Source organism: Telopea speciosissima, chromosome 1 (assembly GCF_018873765.1).
Source record: "Telopea speciosissima isolate NSW1024214 ecotype Mountain lineage chromosome 1, Tspe_v1, whole genome shotgun sequence".
NCBI classification, from domain to species: domain Eukaryota; kingdom Viridiplantae; phylum Streptophyta; class Magnoliopsida; order Proteales; family Proteaceae; genus Telopea; species Telopea speciosissima.
Window position 1 is genome coordinate 77,255,383 of NC_057916.1, and position 22,146 is coordinate 77,277,528.

The 22,146-nt window shown below is 39.2% G+C and overlaps 2 protein-coding genes across 2 annotated transcripts in view; one reads left to right on the forward strand and one right to left on the reverse strand.

Moving 5' to 3' along the window:
* Positions 1-22,146, reverse strand: part of LOC122654917 ((+)-neomenthol dehydrogenase-like) — a 68,978-nt gene that overhangs the window by 7,203 nt on the left and 39,629 nt on the right. The gene's annotated exons all lie outside the window — the stretch shown is intronic.
* Positions 14,454-15,776, forward strand: LOC122662622 (short-chain dehydrogenase/reductase 2b-like). The gene is made up of 5 exons (XM_043858309.1): positions 14,454-14,527; positions 14,608-14,851; positions 14,942-15,016; positions 15,105-15,272; positions 15,355-15,776. The coding sequence occupies exons 1-5, from the start codon at positions 14,490-14,492 to the stop codon at positions 15,739-15,741; spliced, it is 912 nt and encodes a 303-aa protein (XP_043714244.1). The 5' UTR covers positions 14,454-14,489; the 3' UTR covers positions 15,742-15,776.

The following is a 22,146-nucleotide window of genomic DNA, read 5'->3' on the forward strand; positions in this document are numbered from 1 at the left end:
AACACATCTTAATACTTAATTAATGTCATAAGCTCTAGTGAGAAGCAGAAGATATCACAACCATACCTCTTTGTTTGTTGGTTAGAATTGGTTCTTTCCATCATATGTATCTTTGTGTGCAAAAGATCTATGGAAGATGAACTCGTTGGGCTTGACTAGAGGAAGATTAATTTAACTATATATGGCTAGCTCTTGCCTTGGTTTTATAAGAACCACTCAATATTTGAGAGAACTATTGGTTGTTGATTTTTTATTTTTTTGTCCTCTTTTCTTTTCTATGGATAAGTAGGTCACTTAGAGAGTCCATGACCTCCTAGTTGTGATTGTGAGGTGTGGTCCAACCATTGGATGTGCTTAAAATTCAAATTTGAATCGGCCTCAATGCCCAACCATGGGATGGGCATCTATGCTGAGGTGGTGACCTGGGAGTTCTCACTACAAGAAAAGTGATTTTCGGCGACGGTAGAAAACTGTCGCCAAAAATTCAATTATTGTCACCAAAAAAATGGATGACGGTAAATAAATCCGTTGCGTTTCCGTAGGCGATAATCCCATAGCCGAAACTTAGCGACGGCAAAAGGACAACTAACGGTGAATGTATTTTTCGTGACAGTTACTATATTACCGTCACTTTATATATTTTTGCCACAGTACATATTACCATCGTTATATTTAAAATTCTGCGATGATTACTATTTTGTCGTCATCCTATTATTTATGGTGACGGTTATTTTACCGTCATAATATATCATTTTTTGTAACAAACAATATATTACCGTCGCCCTTTTATTTTTTGTGACTACAGAATAACTGTCGTTATAAATGATTTATACTGACGATAGTTAAATTATCGTCACAAAAGGTTATTTTTTGAAAGAAAAAAAAAATTTAAATTCAATTTTACTTTCACCTATAATTTCATCATTATATCTAAAAAATATCAAATAAACATCCATGAGACATAAGATCCATTGATTTCATTCAACTTTAAAAAGTGATATATACAATCATAAAATCCATCGTGTCCATTAAACTTCAAATATTATTACAACCATGAGACAAAAACCATAGATCGTAATTAAACTTCATCCTTCTACCTACAAAAAACAAAAAAGTAAACTTCATCCCAAATGCTTGCAACTTGCTAGTGCCAAGTCAAAAAAATGCAACTGCGTGCATGGACTGGTACCTCCCAAAAAATTAAACTTCATCGATCCCAAATGCTTGCAACTTGCTAGTGCCAAGCCAAAAAAATACAACTGCGTGGACTGGTACCTCCCAAAAAATGAAACGTCATCCCAAATGCTTGCAACTTGCTAGTGCCAAGCCAAAAACATGCAGCTACATGGTCTAGTACCTACCAATATAAATCATAAGAGTAGAATTAGGAAAACAATCTTTTTTTATGGTAATTTATCAAATGCCAAAGTCAATTGCAGAATATTTTCAACCAAATCAAAATCCACCACATGACTGATACTTTTTCATTTTTGTCACAGTGCTGAAATCCCAATGGATTTGGATCTGTCCATACATTTCTATACAGAGTCCTCTATTGAGACTGATTGGACTTGTCCATTCATCCCAACTTGCAATCCTTTGACAATTACCTCTCAACATTGAGGAAATAGGCAAGGTGTCTGCTTTCATACCATCCAATAATCCAAGTACAGAGAAATAAGTTAGAAATGATGGGGTGGGGGACCTTCTTGGCCTTCTTTAATTTCTAGAAATTTATACAGTAGTGATAGAACATCTAAATTTATATGCAAAATATGGAATGTTTGGTTGTGATTACTTTCATGTCTCAAGATTGATCTCAAAATTAGGAGTTTGAACAAGAAACTAAACCTCTGGAAGGCAGAAAGCTAACTTATGTGCATGAATCAAAAGTTAAAAGATGTACTTACCAGCAAGATATGATATAATCTTATATACTAGCACTTCTACCCAAAAAAAAAAAAATCTTATATACTAGCACCATATTAACCATAGGATGAATAGAATATATATATAAACCATTCGTTTCCATTGTCGATGCAGCATTCATGATCCATCGTTGTTATCGTAGTGTGGTGTCTCAGACTCTCCATCCCCTTCCTCTCCCCTCCAACTCTCCCTCTTTATTTCCTAGATCTCTGTCCCAGACTCCACCTCCCTCACCGGCTTTGGCTACCCCCTCTGCCTCTCCCCTCCTTGCCTTGACTTCCCATAAGTAACCCCCACCTCCCTCTTCCCTACCCCCAATACTTGACCCACTCCTCCCCTTCTCTGTAACTACAACCACCCTAGAAATAGAAGAAATCTGATCATTCACACAATACATCCTTCATTTATAGACACAACAATTATTGTCATGGTACTAGAGAGACTAGGATTCACAAAATTAAAGATAACGTTGTTTCTAGCCTTCCAGATCTGCCAAAAAACAACATACCAAACAATATTTTTTTAAACCTATCATCCCCTATGACCTATGTATAGGTTTTCCGATCCCAAGATTCACAGTTACACTTTAGGATTGGATCATGAGCAACAACTTGGACGATCATTTCAGTAGAATTCGCAGCAAAACCACTAATAGCTATAATACTCTTTTATCTTTCTATTATCTCTTATAGGATCCGTGTAGCCGACCCCATTAAGTTGGGACAAGGCTTGGATGTTGTTGTAGAAACCAACCCCCCCCCCCCCCTCTCTCAAACAATCACTAGGGTTGGGGAAGACTGTTGCCACATATATACCTGCCCTAACAATCATCTGTAGCCATTTAGCTGCAACCGAGTAAGATCTGTTGTTTTACTAGCCTTAAATTGTTAAACCTTGTAAAGCAATAAGGAAGGATCTGTCCACAAAGGGAAAGGCAGGAAAATTTAAGATTAGCATCTCACAAACATTGCCAAAGAAGCCCAAGTCCTATGACAGATAACTACATTTACAAGTCAGTTTAACAAACCTTAACAATTCTAGTTACCAACACTACTTCACAATTCAAGTAACCAACTTAAAAGCCATAACTGGGAATTAGATATTTGCAACTAAAATAAGCTTTAAGTCCTGGACAGCATGGGCTGAGTTTTTCTTTTGTACCCTTGACCAAGTACCAAATCCTAGCAATCAGGGTCAGAAAATTTTAAACTTCAGTGGAAAATAGTGCAAGAGAGATGCCTCACAAAAACAATGGTTGGGACTTGGGAATACCAACAAACCTCTATCTAATTAGAGGTTTGTTCCTCCAAGTTACAGAGTACAACCAACGTTTAAAAACTCAGAAACAGGCATCAAATTGGTCTCCATCAATTCGGATTCAAATCAGTCAGAATTGGCCAAAAAGGAGTATAGAACCTTCAGATCTAACATGTTTGAAATACCAAGCAAGTGAGTTCACAACACTTTTGTTTTGGTGGTAAGGCATAAACTACACCACTCAAGTTAAGATTCTTCTTTAAATAAACTAATGAAATATGACTATGAAGTATGAACAATCTGCCAGCAAATTACAATATTTCCAGACTGTCTTTGGACTCATTTTGATTTTTGAGTCTTTAAATTGCAAGTCTTAACGCCAATATTGAAACCAGTATTATTTGCTTCTAGCTTCTTCCATTGAATAATTACAAGTCCTCAGAATTTGCCACTATTCTTCCTCAAACAAAATATATTGGTAAGAACATGGGATCAGTTCCCATGGTGATAATGTAACAAGACCGTAGAAATGCAACAGCAATTGCCAGTTTGAATCCGATTTTTTGAAACCATGGGAATATCACAAAATTAGAGCCATGAGATAAGGGGTCACCATTTTTGTTTTGGTGGTAAAAGAAAGTACTAGAAAATGAAATTTTCCTACTTTGATCAATCCAGTTTTTGTTGTACAAAATCAACAGAAATAGGATTCAATCTCTACTAAGCCAGTTTGAGTCCCATTTTTTGAAACCATGGGAATATCACAAAAATTGGGAAGATCATGACTATTACCACTAACATTCCTAGAGAGCAGAAGAGCTGACATAAAACAGATAATTGGTCTTCAAAACGGGAAGATCATTCATTTGATGAACACTAGCAAGCAACGCAACACTCTTAAAGGGCAGAATAGCTGATATAAAACAGATAATTGCTTTTCAAAACGGAAGACCACTCTTTTGAATAGCAAAAAGAAGACCACTCATTTGATGAACATTAGCAAGCAACGCAACAGTCTTAGAGAGCAGATGAGCCGAGATAAAACAGATAATTGGTCTTCAAAGGAAAATCACTCATTTGATGAACATTAGCAAGCAACACAACACTCTGCACAAGTATATTAAAGCAGTTAGCAACTACTCAAGACACTGCATCAGACATTATACCTATCATTAGGAAGGCTAGGTATGGGGAGGTGTATCTATTTTGTTCGCTTCTCTGCCTTTGAACCTTTCTTTTTTCTCACATATATTTCTTATATAGTAGTTTTAATGGATATCCAATCATGTGGTAGTGGGGATGAGGAACAATTCAGCAAACTTTGATTCAAATCTGGTGGTCAGATTTGAGATATCATGAACACAAATATAGCAAGTAACAAAATAGAAAATCCAAATTTAGTGACTAACAAAAAATTGCAACTAGAATCCAATGAATAGCAAGTCAAACAAAAATTAGAAACAAGGATCAGATTTAGAAACTAAATTGGACAGTAATAGCAGCAACCTGAAATCAGAATTAAAAACATGTAGCAAACAGTTCAAGAAATAGGAGTTTCAGATCCAAAACATCATATGAATTTCAGAAATCAATGATAGAATTCTGATCTGAAACGGCCTTGAAACAGGGCTATCTAGGAATGAAAACAGTACACAAACTGTAATCCAAATCTAAACCTTAAAGCAAGTGATTAATAAATTCTCTCTACAATATCCTATGCGTTTTCCAAGTCAAGCTTGCAAAAGACCCATTCTTCCACAACTAATCCAACAGTTGATATGTTCATTCACCAACACTAAACCATCCATATTCAGCCCATTATCACAAAAGCATTCAGGTTCCAAGAAAGATGAGATCCAATGCCTCCTTCAGTCTCAGAGAGAGAACCTTTGCAAAATCTATAAAAGCTGGCTAGATTTCTTTCAGTTTTGAATCAGTTTAATCAAATTTCATGAAATTCTTGATTTTCCACCTATTGCTTCTCAAGTCATTGATTGACTTCTTAATTTATTCCAAGCAACCTATCAATTCCAATATGATACTGTTCTTCATTATAGATATGACTATACTTTATAAGTTTTATTGAATTTCTCAGAGATTTACTACTGGTTAATTAGTTTCTCTCTTAGAAAACCTACACATACCAACCAGGCACTAAAGAGGTCAGAGGAATACCACCTAACTAATCATATGGTGTAACTAGGCCAGTAAATCTATTTATGAAGTTTCAATCGATTTGAATTTATTTAGGTTAGCTCTCCTTGAGTTTTCCCTAATGACCCCATTCTTCCCCTACATCAATACTAATGACTAATCCCATCTCATTTCTATCGTTACATTCCACTAGGATCTCTCTTCAACAAAGTTTTTTAATCACTTTCCCTATAAGAACTTGCTTCCTCAAGTAGTATTTCAATCATATAACCTCAATAGGTTTATGTCCAGGGCCCATAGGATTATGTAAGTTATTGGACTTGCCCGCATCAGGTAACCATAACTGGTCCAATGAGTCACCTTGAGTAGAAGAACTCTCTAAGGCCAAAGATCAGGGCATTAGGACTTTAAAACCTGCGTGCATCTGGAGACGCAAATGACCATTTTACACTTTTATAGTTTCAGTATTGCATTTTCACACATAGCATCGCTGAGATAAAGATTGCCTCTTTTGACAGCCCAAACAGAAAAATACCACTTCTGCCTTTATTTTCAACAAGAAGAGATTGCCAGAGACAGCGATTAAATACTTAATAAACATTATCGGAAAAAAAATAGTTACAATCTGTAAAAAGAGTTAAATGAGAACCACAAGCAACTGCACACACACACACACACACTGGTGGGATTGGGAAGGGAAAGGGAGAGATATTTACTCGGTCACCAATGTTGCATTCATTGTTTTCATCATGAGCCATGAACTTGCTGGTTCTTTTGACATAACGATTGAATGTCTTGTGATGGAACAGACAATCAACCGCCACTACCACTGATTTCTGCATCTTGTTTAAGACAACCGTTCCTAGAACTGGCTTCATTGGAAGGGAGCGAATGTGACAAAATTTCCCATATTTTTTTCTCTTTTCATTTCTCCATTTTTCTTTGTATAAGGAGAAGAGATGGCACCAGAAAGAAACAAGGATGACAACTGAGAAACGAGAGAATTGAGAGAGGTCTGTCTCATCCTATATTCCCACCTCCATTACCAATTTCTTTGGTCTTAAGAACACCCATCTCAGCAGCTAAAAATTTTGGTAGACATCGAAAACCAAGACCCCCTAAAAATTTAGGTAGACTAATAAACTAGCAGGAAATAAGAATAATAATAAAGTATTCACAATACATAAAGGTTGTCCATGATTGCACCTACTAGAAAACAGACCAAGTAGCAACTATCAATATCTATATCATAATTAGTTAGGCAAAACACATCTAAAAAGATTAGAAATTTGACGTTGTACCTATCATTAGGAAGGCTAGGTCTTTCTCATAAACTCTTACGTAAATGCATGCATCCTGGACTCCATTTCGGAAAACATCTAATCCTCCATTTCCCTAAACTTTGCATCTTGGTCAGCTATCTTCTGATTCTGCTGAGAAATCAGCTCAATACACTCAGACACCTTAGCTTTCAACTCGGAATTCTCTTCTCTCAGATTTTTCAACTGTTGGGCACTACGTTGGGCACGCAATCCATCCTTGCCATACATCTCTTTTGGGGTTACTCCAGCCCCCCACATTTGCACCCTCCCATGTACATCCTCTCCCAATATTTCTTGAAAGACTGAATCTTGAACATTTTTATCTTGTTGACTCTCTTCACTTTCCTCATTAAGTCTGTCTTTTAATTTCTTCTGTAGGAGACATTGAACAAGAAAATTATGAGGGAATATACTAAAGTGGACATCGAAGGAAAACCATTTAAAAAATAAAAAACAACTTAGTATACTAAAATATACAAACCAATGTATTAGCTGACTCGGTGTCTATAGGGTTCTCAGATTTGTTGGAAGTATGAGTGAATTCGAACATTTCCATTCGAGAAGGAGGCAAAAGATCTGGGTTCGCTTTTCGCTATATGAAATAAAACAATAAAAATAAGCAAAAAGCAAATATTAGGAGTAATATAAATCCAAACTCAATGTAATCAATATTAATATAAATCAAAACTTTTACCAACTTCTCGCGTTTGACAGCAAAAGAAGTGGATCCTGTCCTATGACGCATTTTCTGTTTAGACTTAATGTCTTTATTCCTTTTTGAAAGGGCCTAACAAGAATATTCAATTTAATTAAAACCGTTATGAACATAAATATAGTATCGTAATTAACAAAAAAAATGGCTAAACACAACTACAAATGTTATATATTACTATTACCATAAAATTTTCATCGTCCCACATCTTAAACATCATATCCCATTGCTCTGCTGTCATACACGTAAGATCAATGTTCGCACGCCGTTCTGCATCTGTATCATACTTATCATAAAACTCAGATTTCAAAGTACATTTGTGATCCCTCCACCGATCATTTAGTTTCTCGAGGGCCCAATTTTTACTCCTTTCTGTAAGGTCAAACTTCTCCTGCAAAGGAAAAAAAATTAAATTAGGATATGGTTACATATTCTAAATAAACATTTTTGTGGAAGACAAACTAATTATATTCTAATACAGATAATACCGTTATTTTGTTCCACACATCTTTGTAGGGCTCTGGCACTAACCGCCAATCAGAGTATGTTACTGGTAAGAGTAAGGAGTTTCTTGATAGTTTACCAACCTAAGTGTTTAATTTAGCAACTGACTTTTCATCAGCACAAGGTTGGCCATGCTCATTCACTTCAATATGAAATGTTTGTCCATTGGGTATGTTTACAATGTCATTAGCCATGGTTTTTCCCCTCTGACCCTTACGTTTACGGCCTGTGAAAAGTTAAACAAAAAATTAAAGGGTACAAGCAATAAGCTGTAACAAAAGTTTAAATAATAATCTTGGAATTGACTAACCAGATGCACCCTGACTCATACTTCTACCTTCCTGGTTGCTCATTCTCCAAACCTGTTTTAAGAACCTTTTTTTCAAAAAAGGTAAATCATATATCAACATGTATGGCTTTATCAAAATGTAAATTGTGTAAATAACCACTGATCCATAATTACATGACTTTTGGTATAAAACAATCCAAATAAAAACAATTTAAAACCACATTGTTGAATCTCATACATTTTATGCAGGTTAAACTCTAGCACCAAGACTTTGAGTGTACAAGTATGTTCAATAAGTATTAACTAAAAACTATCCAAATAATGACAAATAATGATTTAAGAATTAGGAAACTCCCATATATACCTAAACAATACGACAAAAAATTGTCAAGCCAGTTGACAATTAATATATTTCCTACCAAATCAATTGAAAGCAAAAGAGAGAATATGAGACTCACCGTGTTTTATGATCCATCAATTCGAAGTATTGCCATCTGAACTTCCCATTGCATTGATCAATTCAACAGGGGTGTCAATGATAGTACCTTCCACATCAGATCTTACCCAACTAACATCTGCATCAACATCACCCTCTGAACATTCTATATTTTGTCTATTTTGTAGAACACTATGTGTATATGTTTGAGCTGACTCATCATGATCCTCCCCACAGAACCAAAATGGCTTTGGCCTTTATGGTCAAGCTTCAGAGAAGTTCTCACCCAACTCTGTCAATTTCCCTCAAAAGGCCCACACCCAACAATACACTCATGAAAACTATGAGCAGCAGAGCTTCACTACTGGGTACCCCACCAACAACTACAGGTACAGCACCAAGCAACAAGGCATGACCAATGAGAATGAGATGAAGCAAGAAGGCATGAGTGACACCAGATTCTTGGAGAATAGCAAGTACTTCTATGGCAACAACAATTAGAATCAGAATCAAAATCAAAATGGGTATGCCTCATACAGAGAAGTTGAGTCAGGTAAAGGTAGGGGAGGCTACAATGGTGTTAATGAGAACACTAATGAGTTCTCATCCAATACTATGGGTAGGGGAGGTTACAATGGTGTTAATGAGAACACTAATGAGTTCTCTAATTCCTTGGGCAGGGGAGGCTACAATGGTGTTAATGAGAACACTAATGAGTTCTCCAATACCATGGGTAGGGGAGGCTACAATGGTGTTAATTATAATAAGAACACTGATGAGTTCACCAATTCCAAGGGTAGGGGAGGCTACAATGGTGTTAATTTTAATAAGAACACTGATGAGTTCACTAATACTATGGGAAGGGGAGGCTACAATGGTGTTAATTATAATAAGAACACTAATGAGTTCACCAATACCATGGGCAGGGGAGGCTACAATGGTGTTAATAAGAACACTTATGGGTTCCAGAACCAGGATGAGGAGTTCCAAGAGAGCCAGGAGGAGTATGTCCCATCAACTGTGGTTCATGCATGATCATCTACACTACTGCAAAGGATTAATTGGAGAGATCTTTAGTGTGTTTTTCTCTGTTTTTTTTTTTTTGTTTTTTTTAAATCTAATGTGGGTATTATCAACTGTTCAATTATAAATTATGGTTTGTATGTCTTTTGAAAAGTAGAAAAATATACTAAGTGGATAGGAATGAACTATCTTTTGTTGCTATAGTTATTGTGGGTGCAGTGTTTTAAGCTTTGGAAATTAAAAGCAAAGAGGATCTATGAATTTGCATTTGCAGATGGAAAATAAGATTTAATAGTGTATGACAAAGTCTGGTTTTCCTTTTAATTACTGGATCTTAGTTACAGCACTTATGGTAGCTTGAGCTTCAAATATCTGATCATGGCAAGAGATTTTAAGAAACAAAATTGAAGTTAATTTCTTAGGCCTTGCATAATTTCCATGATACCTATTTATTATTATGTTATTCTAGACTAATTATATGGAGCATAGGCTAAACTAGACAGCTATCAAGATGTCACATCTGTGATGACCAATTTAACCTCTCCAGCTGGTCATTGTTATGATTTGTAGGAGAACAAGAGGAAAAAAGGTTTCTTTGGGCAAGTTGGGAAAAGACTTCGCTAACGAAAGATAAACAATCAGGACAGACAAGAAGTCAAGAACAAAGCTGTAATGACTTCACAAGTTGATTTAAGAAACCATTTATATAACAACTGTGTCTCTTAAACTTCAAGAATCATGGGAACAGCTCCTCCTCATACCCATTACATTCAATTTCATATTGATGCTGGACCTGAAACGTCAAGGAGACATGCTCGAAATAGAATAAGATTATAACAGATAAGATGTCGACAGACCCACTCAAAGTTCTCGAACTCTCCAGCACGTTTGGCTAAAAAAGCCAAGCACTTTTGGCTGGAAATTAGACCTAATGGAGGCCAAATATGAAATACCCCTCCAATACAAGCAGAACTAAAACCAAGCCAAAAAGATTGTTTTCTTATTAAAACCCTCTTACTTTCCCTTCTTAAAATAATGAAAAGAGATAAGTAATTAAAACCAGCAAGCAACAGCCAAACGTGCAGCGCATAACACCCCCTCTTCAAAAACACCATCACCCCTTCTCCAATCACTCCCCCCATCACAAGTTTCAACACCAACGATCTCAGCTTTAACCAGCACAGACAGAATGCCAGCATCAATAGCTCAGGATCTGCAACCGCAGCTGCAGTCCCAGCCAGTAAGCCCACTTGTGACACCATCACCTTCCCATCCTCAAATCTCTCTTCAACAGCCTTCAAAGAAGAGCAAAAATCAAGGCACTATGAATGAAATCAGAAAAAAGAAAGTGTCTGGCACCAATATTCATGGACCTTGGCTCATCCTCAAAGAGAATAAAAAGAATAATCAATTATATAAGAGGCCATTCCTCAACCATACACCCTAATATATTTGCACATTCCATACTCCAAGGTCACACAGAAAATGATTGCCAAAGTACAACAAGAAGACATGATGAACACAATTAAGCTCAAGAAAAAGATGGGACAACATGTTTCAGTCAAGCAGAAAAGCAAGATGAAGCAGATGATTTAGTTGAAGCGTAAGGCCTCTAGGATTTTCGTAGCATCAAGTGGAATAAACACAAAAAAGGTGCTAAAAAAGAAACTTAAAATTGGTTCTACGCAAAGCTCTATGGAAAGCATAGCATACTTGTACTTCTAATCATTATAGAACCAAATTGAACTAAAAGGCATTTATATGTGTAGTTAAACACGAGTCTAAGTTGGAACAGTAGGTGAAGAAAGAGCTCAGTACCTGATCAAGCACTAAGCCAATAGAAAACCTTGCAACAACAGCAAATGGTGAGAAATAAATCTACAGTTGGGAGAACAATAAGTGGACTAAACAACTAATAGAACCAAATGTGCAGTTATGCTTCGGATTACCTGTTGGAGAGAGAGAGAGGGCAGAGATATGATGGTGTAGCAGAAGAGCAAGAAACCCAAATAGAGCACAGATCTGCAATGGCAAAGAAGAATCTGAACTTACAACACAAAATTAATTTAGTTCCACAACTCATAAGACCCAACACTCTGAACAACTAAGCTATGGGCCTGCCCCCACCCCCAATACATTTAATATATGGTAATTTAAAAATCACTGCAGGGAATGATTGCATCCTCAAATTTAATTATCTACATCTAATTAAAGCATATATTGCACAAGGAAAAACGAGATGAACCATTGACAAAGTGGCGGGAAACTTGTCTATTCATTACTAAGAAGAGTTTTTTACAATGATAACAACTCCCCATCTTAATTAGGTTTACAAAATGTAAGTTCCTGCCTTGTACACCAGAGAGAGAGAGAGGGAGAGAGAAAGAGTAAGAGATTTACACATAGTTAACTAATTGACAGATGTCTAAGGCTCTAAGGTAACTCCTTTTTAATGGAATTAGTGGAGAACATGATTTTATCATTTTCATCAGTTTGAAAGCAATAAAGTGGCAGAGATGGAAGTGGAGTAACCGTTAGATCCGGCACAGCCGTTAAGGGTGTCGCCACCGACGAGCAAGCTGAGTCTTGAGTAGGAAAAGATGGAGAGAGAAAGTAAGGAGAGGTCGTAGGATGAGGAGAGAAAGGGTATCCTCCTCCTCAGCCACAGCAGCACTCATCATAGCTTGGACACCAGAGAGAGAGAGAGACAGGGTAAGAGATTTACATAGAGTTAACTAAAACGAAGAGAAGTCTCTAAGGCTCTAAGGCAACTCCTTTTTAATGGAATTAGTGGAGAGCATGATTTTATCATTTTCATCCGTCTTCTGGTTTGCAAAATCAGACCCTCTCCACTAGGATTTCAATGTCAAAACCGTGCACAGATTCAGAGAGAGAGAGAGAGAGAGAGAGAGTCGTACCAAGCTATGGTGTTGCGGATGGAGTTGGACAGAGAGATGAGAGAGACGAACGTCACCCACCACTAATGCTTGAAGCTTCCTCGATTTTCAGCTCTTCTCCTCTTCCCCACGAGAAGCCCTCTCAACGTTTTGCTCAAATCACTGGCTGAACCTTCTCACTTCTCATCTACATCACATTCCTGCTTCTTCCACCTCTCTACGGTTGGGGCTAGGGTTTCCGGAGGAGAGATTTTGAGAAGGAGAGCGAGAGAAGAGACAGGTTGCGACGATGTGAGGGAGAGGAAGAAACAGAATTCGTGCGGGAATGGGGTCGTAAGAGCGGGAGGGACGAAAAAAGAACCGCGAAAAAAATTAATAACATTCCCCCACCGCAAAACATAAACCGTCGCCCTAAGAATATTTTCTCCTACCGAAATATTATTTCCGTTGTTAAATTTCTATTCTCCACCACAGCTAATAAAATTCCGTCGCCCAAGTTTATTTTCTGTGACGGTAAATACTATCATTATACAATGATATTTACTTTAATTTAAAAAACAAATCACTTTAGTCGACGGTACCGAAAAATACCGTCACTGTGAAACATGTTTTGCGACATTAATATTATTATCGTCACCAAAAATAGATTATAGCAACAGACAACACTAACTATCGCGTAAATATACAATAGGTGACGGTAGTTTACACTTCTGTCACTATATATTATTTTTTGTGACAACAAAGAAACCTTCGTCACCAAAATCCGTAGCCGAAAATCACTTTTCTTATAGTGTGTGCGCAGCACGATGGCCACACAACTCCAGGCCACAGAGGATCCAAATCCGTGGATCCAGATCTTCTACAGCGCAACTGCCCTAGCGGTCCGAGCGGTGCAGACACAGCCACAGGCGCAATGACCGCCTTACCCCCACTCAAGCCGCTAGGGCAGCTGCATCGTAGAGGATCTGAAGTGCAAATCCGTCTGTCCTTTCCCTCTCGGATTTCATGAACTCCTTAATCGTTCTCTTGGCTTTATCCCATAATAAGAGTGTTCTTATGCAACTACTGGTCCTATGGATTCTTTTTTCCCGTAGTTAAGGGGCAAGTTATCCTCTACTGCCAAGCTGCCCGGGAGGACCGTGCTACCCAGACACGGTGATGTGCACAAAGACCGCCTTACCCCCACTCGGACAAGGCGTTTGGACAAGGGTAAGGCAGACATTGCGCACAACACCGTCCTACCTGGCAGCTCGGCAGTAGAGGATCCAAAATGTGGTTTTTTAAATCATTTAAATTTTATTAGATCTTGTTATAATGTTTCGGGAATTTATTGAATAGGGTCCATCGTAAAAATGAAAAACACCACATAACTGATCAACCATGTTGTTGATATGTGTCACATTTCAGTTTTAATATCTCTGTCACATCTAACGGAACATGCCTAGATTCCCAAACAGTCGTGAGGCTTGAAGCTAAGAACCCAAACCGTAAGAAGATTATCGTCCATATCAGGTTTCACTCAGGCAAGGTAATTCAATTTGGATCCTCTACTGCCGAGCTGCCCAGCAAGACCGTGCTGCCTAGACACAGTAAGGCAAGAAATGACTGCCTTATCCCTGTCCAAGCGCCTTGACTGAGTGGGGGTACGGCGGTCATTTCTTGCCTTACTGTGCCTCAGCAGCACGGTCTACTAGGCAGCTCGCCAGTAGAGGATCAGGATCCATGGTAATTCTAATTCTGCTCTTTTATCTCCGAATTAAAATAGAGAACGGGAAAAAGAAGAAGTTTCCAGGAATGAACGGCGAGAAAATCTTCTTTCTTTGGCTATTTATCGGCCACGTCGTAACTTCATAGTGGAAAATTCTACACTTCCTGAACTATCTGGTTGTGCATTTGTATGGTTATAAGTTTCTTGCAAACTATTGATTAGCTCTCAACCTTACAATCAAGAATCACTTGCAAGAAAATGGCAGCAGAAGCAATCACCAGCCCAACAAAAGAAAGGTACTTAATTCCATTCTCTCTCTCTCTGTTCTTCCATGGTTCAATTTAGTAAAGTAACGTTGATCACCATTTCATTACAGGGTTGCAGTGGTTACAGGAGGGAATAAGGGAATCGGACTTGGGATTTGTAGACAGTTAGCTTCTAATGGAGTCACAGTGGTTTTAACAGCTAGAGATGAGAAGAAGGGTGCTGAAGCTGTTGAAGCTCTTAAGGGATCTGGGCTCTCTAGTGTAGTTTTTCATCAACTAGATGTCACTGACCCTGCTAGTATTGCTTTCCTTGCTGGTTTCATCAAAACCCACTTTGGAAAGCTTGATATCTTGGTAAGATTGAAATTAGATTTGTAGAAATTTTTACCAATACCGATCTCTGCTTTTAAGTTTTGAGAGTTGCTCTGTGCCATATATCTACAGGTGAACAACGCAGGGATTAGTGGAACAGAAGTAGATGGTGATGCTTTAAAGGCCACAAGAACCAGTGATGGCAAGGTTATAAGCCTTTAATCTAGATTGTTTTAATGGGTAGATAGAATTGGGTATAGAAAGTTCTGAATTGCTTTATTTGTTGATGCTGCAGACACCCAATTGGAAGGAAATACTGACTCAAACTTATGAATTGACTGAAGAATGTCTGAAAACAAATTTCTATGGACCCAAAAGAGTAACTGAAGCACTTATTCCCCTCCTTCAGTTATCTAATTCTCCTAGAATCGTTAATGTTTCTTCCTCCATGGGGAAGCTAAAGGTATGAACAGAGATCCCACCTCGGCGAAGGGATGATTTAATTTTGTGATTTGGGATTTAATTTCTCATTGTTTTTGTTTCAGAATATTCCTGGTGAAAGGATTAGGGAGGTGTTAAGTGATGAAGGTCTCACAGAAGAGAGATTGGATGAACTGTTGAATGGGTTTCTAAAGGATTTCAAAGAAGATGATGGTGATGCATTAGAAACGAAAGGCTGGCCTGCTAATATGTCTGCTTATATAGTGTCAAAGGTAGCTGTGAATGCTTACACAAGGATTTTAGCCAAAAAGCTTCCTACCATCACCATTAACTGTGTCTGTCCTGGTTTTGTCAAAACTGACTTGAACTACCAAACTGGAGCCTTGAGTGTTGAAGAAGGTGCAGAAAGTGTTGTGAGATTGGCTTTGCTTCCTGAAGGTGGTGTACCTTCTGGTCTGTTCTTTGATCGGAAGGAAGAGTCGCCCTTTTAATTTGAAATGGTTCAGGATTTTGCTTGGGGGAAAGAATAAGGAACCAGTGTACTCTGTTCTTACTTGCTTTGTTCATTGTGGCTAGACAATATTGGATCATGATCCAATCAAAAGAGTTTACTAGACGATATATTTGGTTATTTGGTATTTTAATGTTATCCACCTTACATAGGATCCAGATCTTCTACGGCGCGGGCTGCCCATCCTGCCGTGCTGCGCAGATACAAGGCAGTGCGCTTGACCGCCTTACCCCTGTCCGAGCGCCTTGCCCAAGTGGGGGTAAGGCGGTCATTGCACGCAACCCTGTGTCTGCGCAGCGCAGGCAGGACAGGGCAGCGCGCCATAGAAGATGTGTGTTGCCTTACATAGGGCGCTTATCACAATTTATTTGGTATCTATATTGGTACATCCATACATGATTAGAAGCCATGATAGCATAAAGGGAGGGACAAAATTTTGCTGCTACCCAGGCTAACATGCAAAGAAATGAAATCTCGAAGGATATTGTGGAAAATACAAAAATTTAGGGGTATTTGTGAACCCAAAGGAGAAGTGAATTATTCCATTACTTTGGTTATGAGCCCGAGTAGCAAAAAAGTTCATGCAACTTGGGTAGTAGCAAAAATTTTTCCGAGGGTTCTCCGAGGAAGCAGCATAGAGAGCAATCAACGATGAGCAATGAAACAGTTTCATACATATAGGGGTGAAGAGATCGTTCATGTGAATGTGAAGAAGAGAAGAAAAGAGAGAGAGAGAGGGTGCTGGTGAACGGTGTACCCGCTACTGCAAGGTCTAGGAGGGGAAAATGTACGCAACCTTACCCTCTGCATGATTTTCAAAATCTCGAAACCTTACCGACTCAATTCGGTTTTATTATGTTCCAATTTGGTTCGGGTCTCCGTAATTTGGTTCAAATTTGATTTAAATAAAAATAACTTGCTGAAATAAATGAAGTTGAGAAGGAAATTACAACCTCATGAAGATACAATCTTACAATATCAAATCTCGTACTTTCGAACCCTTTTTATACGACTCAACAAGAAACTCATAGTAAGTAATTGGGAAAATATCATCCCCCTCCCCTCTAAGTATACATAATATCAACCCAATCCCCAAGTTTTGAATAACGATAATGTCCTCCCCTGCTTTCCCAAGATTCTATCAACTGTACCCTACCCGTTACAAAACGCCATTAAGTGATGACATGGCAAGTACAAAATTTCTAAAACCCCACAATACCCTTAATATAACTCTATTCCAATTTTGCCCTCCCCTACGTTTCCCATTTGCTTCTTCTCCCATTTCCTCTTCTTCCTGTGCTTCTTCTTCTTCTTCTTCCGCCAGCACCACCATCATTGCCACCATTGTCACCTCCGATCCTCTTCCACCGCCGACACCATCCTCTTCCACAGTCAACCCACGACCACCGCCAGTACCACCATCACCGTCCAAACCCCTTAGTCTGTGGCCAATAACACATCTACCTCTTTCCATTTCCCTGTAGACAAAGACACGATTGATAGAAAATTAACTAAGACTAAGGACCATCCCCAATCATACATTTTTCATCCCTTCCAAAAAAAAAAATTTAACAGAAGAAGAATTATAAAACCCTAATGAAGAATTATTAAAACCTCAGATGAAGTTAGAGAGTAGTTCCGTGTTGCTTTAATACATACTTATCAAATAACAATATAAATTAAACGAAATAAAATCTTTTTCTAACTGGAGGAGGTCTTAGTTGGAAACTTCGGGAAAAAGGTTTTCCTATTTTCTCTGTTGTCTCTGTTCTGTGTAAAGGATAACTTAAATTCGAATTCAAATATTCAAGTTTTGAATACATCATTGCTAGAGTCAAGGAAGGTTGGGGATACTCCATCTCTTAAGGAAACTCTGACTCCTACAAGACAGGAAGAGATACCTTATCTTTTGTAACAAAGTAATCCGTTGTATGCACTTGAAATTCAAATATATATATACCACTCCTTATCACAAGAAAACGATAAGGAGAATTCAAACTCAAACGTAACTCTTACTTGGTATCAGAGTAGCCTTCGACCAACGTCAAAAAGAGCCATGGGCGACTCAAACATCTCCTCCACCACCACTCCAGCCATCACCACCGAGACTGCTCTCATCTCTCCCACCAACATCGTCTCCCTGCTCCCCGTCAAACTGGATCGTTCCAATTACTTGTTGTGGAAGTCCCAATTCCTACCTCTCTTGCATGCCCATGATCTCTACGAGTATGTCGATGGTAGCACACCCGCACCACGTCAAACTCTATCACCATCTCCAGCATCTACTTCCACCGATCCTCGCCCTCCTAATCCGGCTTACTTTGCATGGCAAAAACAGGATCAAATAATCCTGAGCTGGATTATATCCTCCATGATTGAGATAACCCTTGCCCAAATTGTTGGGCTCACTACATCACATGCAGCGTGGAGTACTCTTGAGAAAACATATGCTTCCCATTCTCAAGAGAGAATAATGCAGCTGAAATATCAGCTATTGCAGTTAAAGAAAGGCACTTTGTCTATGGCGGAATATCTGCAACGCATTAAGAGCTTGGTGGATAACCTTGCCGCTGCTACTCATCCAGTGTCTGAATCAGACATAATTCTCAACATTCTTCAAGGACTCGGCCAAGAATATGAGTCCTTTGCAACATCCATAACCACTCGGCTAGAACCACTAGCCCTGGATGACTTCACTGGCATGTTGCTCAGCCAGGAAATTCTTAAAGAGCAGTGGACATCTGCTCTTGATTTGCCCACAGCAGAGGCAAATATTGCATCTAAGAACACAACCAACCATTACTCCAACAATCAGTGTGGCCTAGGTCGTGGTGGTCGACAGTACTACAATAATGCTGGCCGTGGAAGGAATTCCAACACCAATCAACAGCAAGCAAATCAATCTCAAGAAAATGTTGGTTGCCAAATATGTCATAGGACTAATCATACAATTGCGACATGCTACAACCGGTTCAATTAAAACTATCAAACACCAGCTCCACAAGCTGGTCCTGTGCAATTCGAAGCACTTTTAGCCACTCCATCGACTTCATTTGATTCAGCGTGGTACCCTGATTCAGGGGCAACGCATCACATAACATCTGATATGGCCAACTTGAGTGTAAGCTCCCCTTACACTGGATCGGACCAAGTGCGTGGAAAACGGGGCAGGTTTGAGCATTCAAAATACTAGCACCTCTCTTATTAAATCCTCTTTACGCAATTTTCATCTAAATGATGTATTGCATGTGCCTAGCATTACCAATAATCTATTATCTGTCAGTAAGTTTACTGCTGATAACAATATTATCTTGGAATTTCATCCTACTTGATGTTATGTGAAGGACCCACGTACGGGGATCATACTGCTCAAAGGACCAATTAAAGATGGGTTCTACAGGTTTCCTCACTCATCTCCATCTTCAACATCACCACTGCTACCCACCGTTCACATTGGCGAAAGAGTAACAAAGTCGGTTTGGCATGATCAGCTAGGTCACCCTTCATCAAGGTGTATGAATCATCTACTTCATCAAGCTTCCTTACCACTGCAAGCATCATCCACTCCATTAGTGTGTGTCTCATGCCAAATGGGAAAGGCTCACAAACTTCCCTTTGGTGTCAATAAATCAGTAGCCACTTCACCTTTTGAATCAGTTCAAGGATTTAAATATTATATTTCCTTTGTAGATGACTTCAGTAGATTCACATGGGTTTTTCCACTTGTTTATCGTTCTGAAGCTTTCTCTGTGTTTATGCAATTTAGAACATTTTTAAATGCAAATTGAAGTTTTTTCAATCAGATGGAGCAAAGGAATATCAATCGTTTGACAAGTTCTTTAAAGCCAATGGTATAGTTCATCAATATTCCTGCCCACATACATCTGAACAGAATGGAAGGGCAGAACGAAAGCATCATCATATAGTTGAAATGGGATTGACTCTTATGGTGAAATCTGCAGTTCCTATGAAATTTTGGGCGTCAATCTTTGAGACTACTGTCTATTTGATAAATCGACTTCCAACACCAGTCTTAAATAATCAATCACCTTATAAGGTGTTATTTAAGAAGGATCCTAATTATACACTGCTCAGAACATATGGCAGTGCATGCCATCCCTGGCTGCGTCCGTACAACAGGCACAAATTGCAGTGCAGATCAACCAAGTGTATCTTTATTGGTTATAGCAGTAGTCATAAAGGGTACAAGTGCTTCGATCTATCAATGGGCCGAACCTATATCTCACGCCACGTCATTTTTGATGAGGCATGTTTTCCTTATGCCACCACATCCCATGCCAAACCAACACAATTACCTAACCCATCATCAACGCCACTTGTTGTCACTAGTGACAATATTGTTCCACCTAACCCATTAGCCTTACCACCTTCTGCACCCATACCCATAAACCATCAACAATTACCACCACCAATTGATAATCGATCATTTGATAATCCAACTTCACCTTTATCACCCACCGAGACCATAAATACTCAAATTACCAATAATTGTAGATGCTGAATTTTGTCACCCCCCGGTGATGATGACAACAGGACACGGACATATATCGGTATCTCTCTCAAGAAGGACTCTTGTCCCTACATCTGAACCAAATCACCCTAACATCCCTAAAATGACTTATCAGACCCTTTTACTAAACGTTGAAGGAGGTACTGCTCATCCTCCCCCACCACGGCGGTCCCACTTTTCTAAAGAGTCAAAAAGGAGAAGAAAACCCAAAAAGACCAAGCCCATGGGCCCAGACAAGGCCCAAAATCAAGGAAAAGTGACACTGCACTCCCACGGCACCGTGGACATTTCCACGGCACCGTGGGGGCCCACCACGGCACTAGTGTACTTTTTCCACGGCGCCACAGAGGGGTGTGACATCAGCCTGCTGACGTCACCCACGACGCCGTGGAAAAGTCCCCCACGGCGTCGTGGACATCTACACGGCGCCGTGGAGGACAGACCCTCCCCTATAAATAGGAGGGTCCCCCTCCCTCCAAAGGAGAAGCTTTTCTCGGGTAAGGAGACCTTCCAGGGCTTGTTTTGCCCCCTTTTTACCGTCTTTTCCCCCATCTTTCCCTCATGATTATGTCAGTGAGTGGAGTTCTTCAACGTGGGTAGATCCTTCGGTTATCCATCCAAACATAGAGCGATTATGCTCTTAGGTATTATTATCCCGTCAGTGTATAGATAACGAAAAGCTCCCTTCACAGCCGTTATTCTGTCTGTATACAGATAACGAGAATCTCTTATATAGCCGTTACTCTGCCCGAAGTCTGAGTGATAAAACTCATCTCGTATAGCCTCATTCTGTCCGACAAGAGAGAGACAAGCTGATCGTCCGTCTTCACTTGAGCCGTGGGACATCACATATTTCTCCCATGGTGCACTTTCATTTATTTCTTGTATTTCTAGACAGGTATCTGTCTCTTTCCCTCTCATTATTTTTGGCATAATGTACACAATTAAAGCAACTCGTTTAGTGTACATAATAAATGATTTTTTTCTTTCTTTGTCAAGATTAGTGCATCATAACTTAGCCTTACATGTTAGTATATGATATATTATCAAGGGAGAATATTCAAAAACTAGCATCTAGTAGAAAGATCGGTTTATCCGGGCAAGGTGGGTGCCTAACACCTTCCCACCCTCGTAACCTGACTACTTACCTTGAATCTCTGACCAGACCATATGGAATCACGTAGCCCTTTCCGCTAACCCCGGATGGGGCTACACCCATTGGGTCCTAGGCCCTAATCCTAGGTGGCGACTCCATTTCTTTATAAAGCATGATCCCAATCCCCATGATGATATATTGGAACGATACGTCATTATTCATCGAAGCCAATCCTTGTTGCCAAGAGGCTGAGGAACCCTCGTCCCGAGGACCACGGTACTTACACCTATCACTTGAGCCCACAACTATCCAAGTCTCGGACCCACCATCCTCACACCTGGACTCATCAACTCTTGCTTTAGCTGCTCCAATTCAACATCCCATGATTACCAGACTTCGGTCTGGACTTACAAAACCAATTTCAAAATTAAACCTTATGACCATTTAGCATCCAACACCTTCAGCCTACATTACCCAAGCCGAACCCAATGAGGTGGAACCCATTTTATTCACTATGGCAAACAAGGATAAACGGTGGAGAGAGGCAATGAGCAAAGAGTTTAACGCTCTACTAAAAAATGGCACATGGCAACTTGTACCCAAACAAGCCTCAATAAATTTGGTTGGAAATAAATGGGTATTTAGAATCAAGAGGAATGCAGATGGCATAGTCTCCCGCTACAAAGCCCGTTTGGTAGCAAAGGGGTTTCACCAGCGTGAAAGGATTGATTACTTTGATACATTTAGTCTCGTTGTAA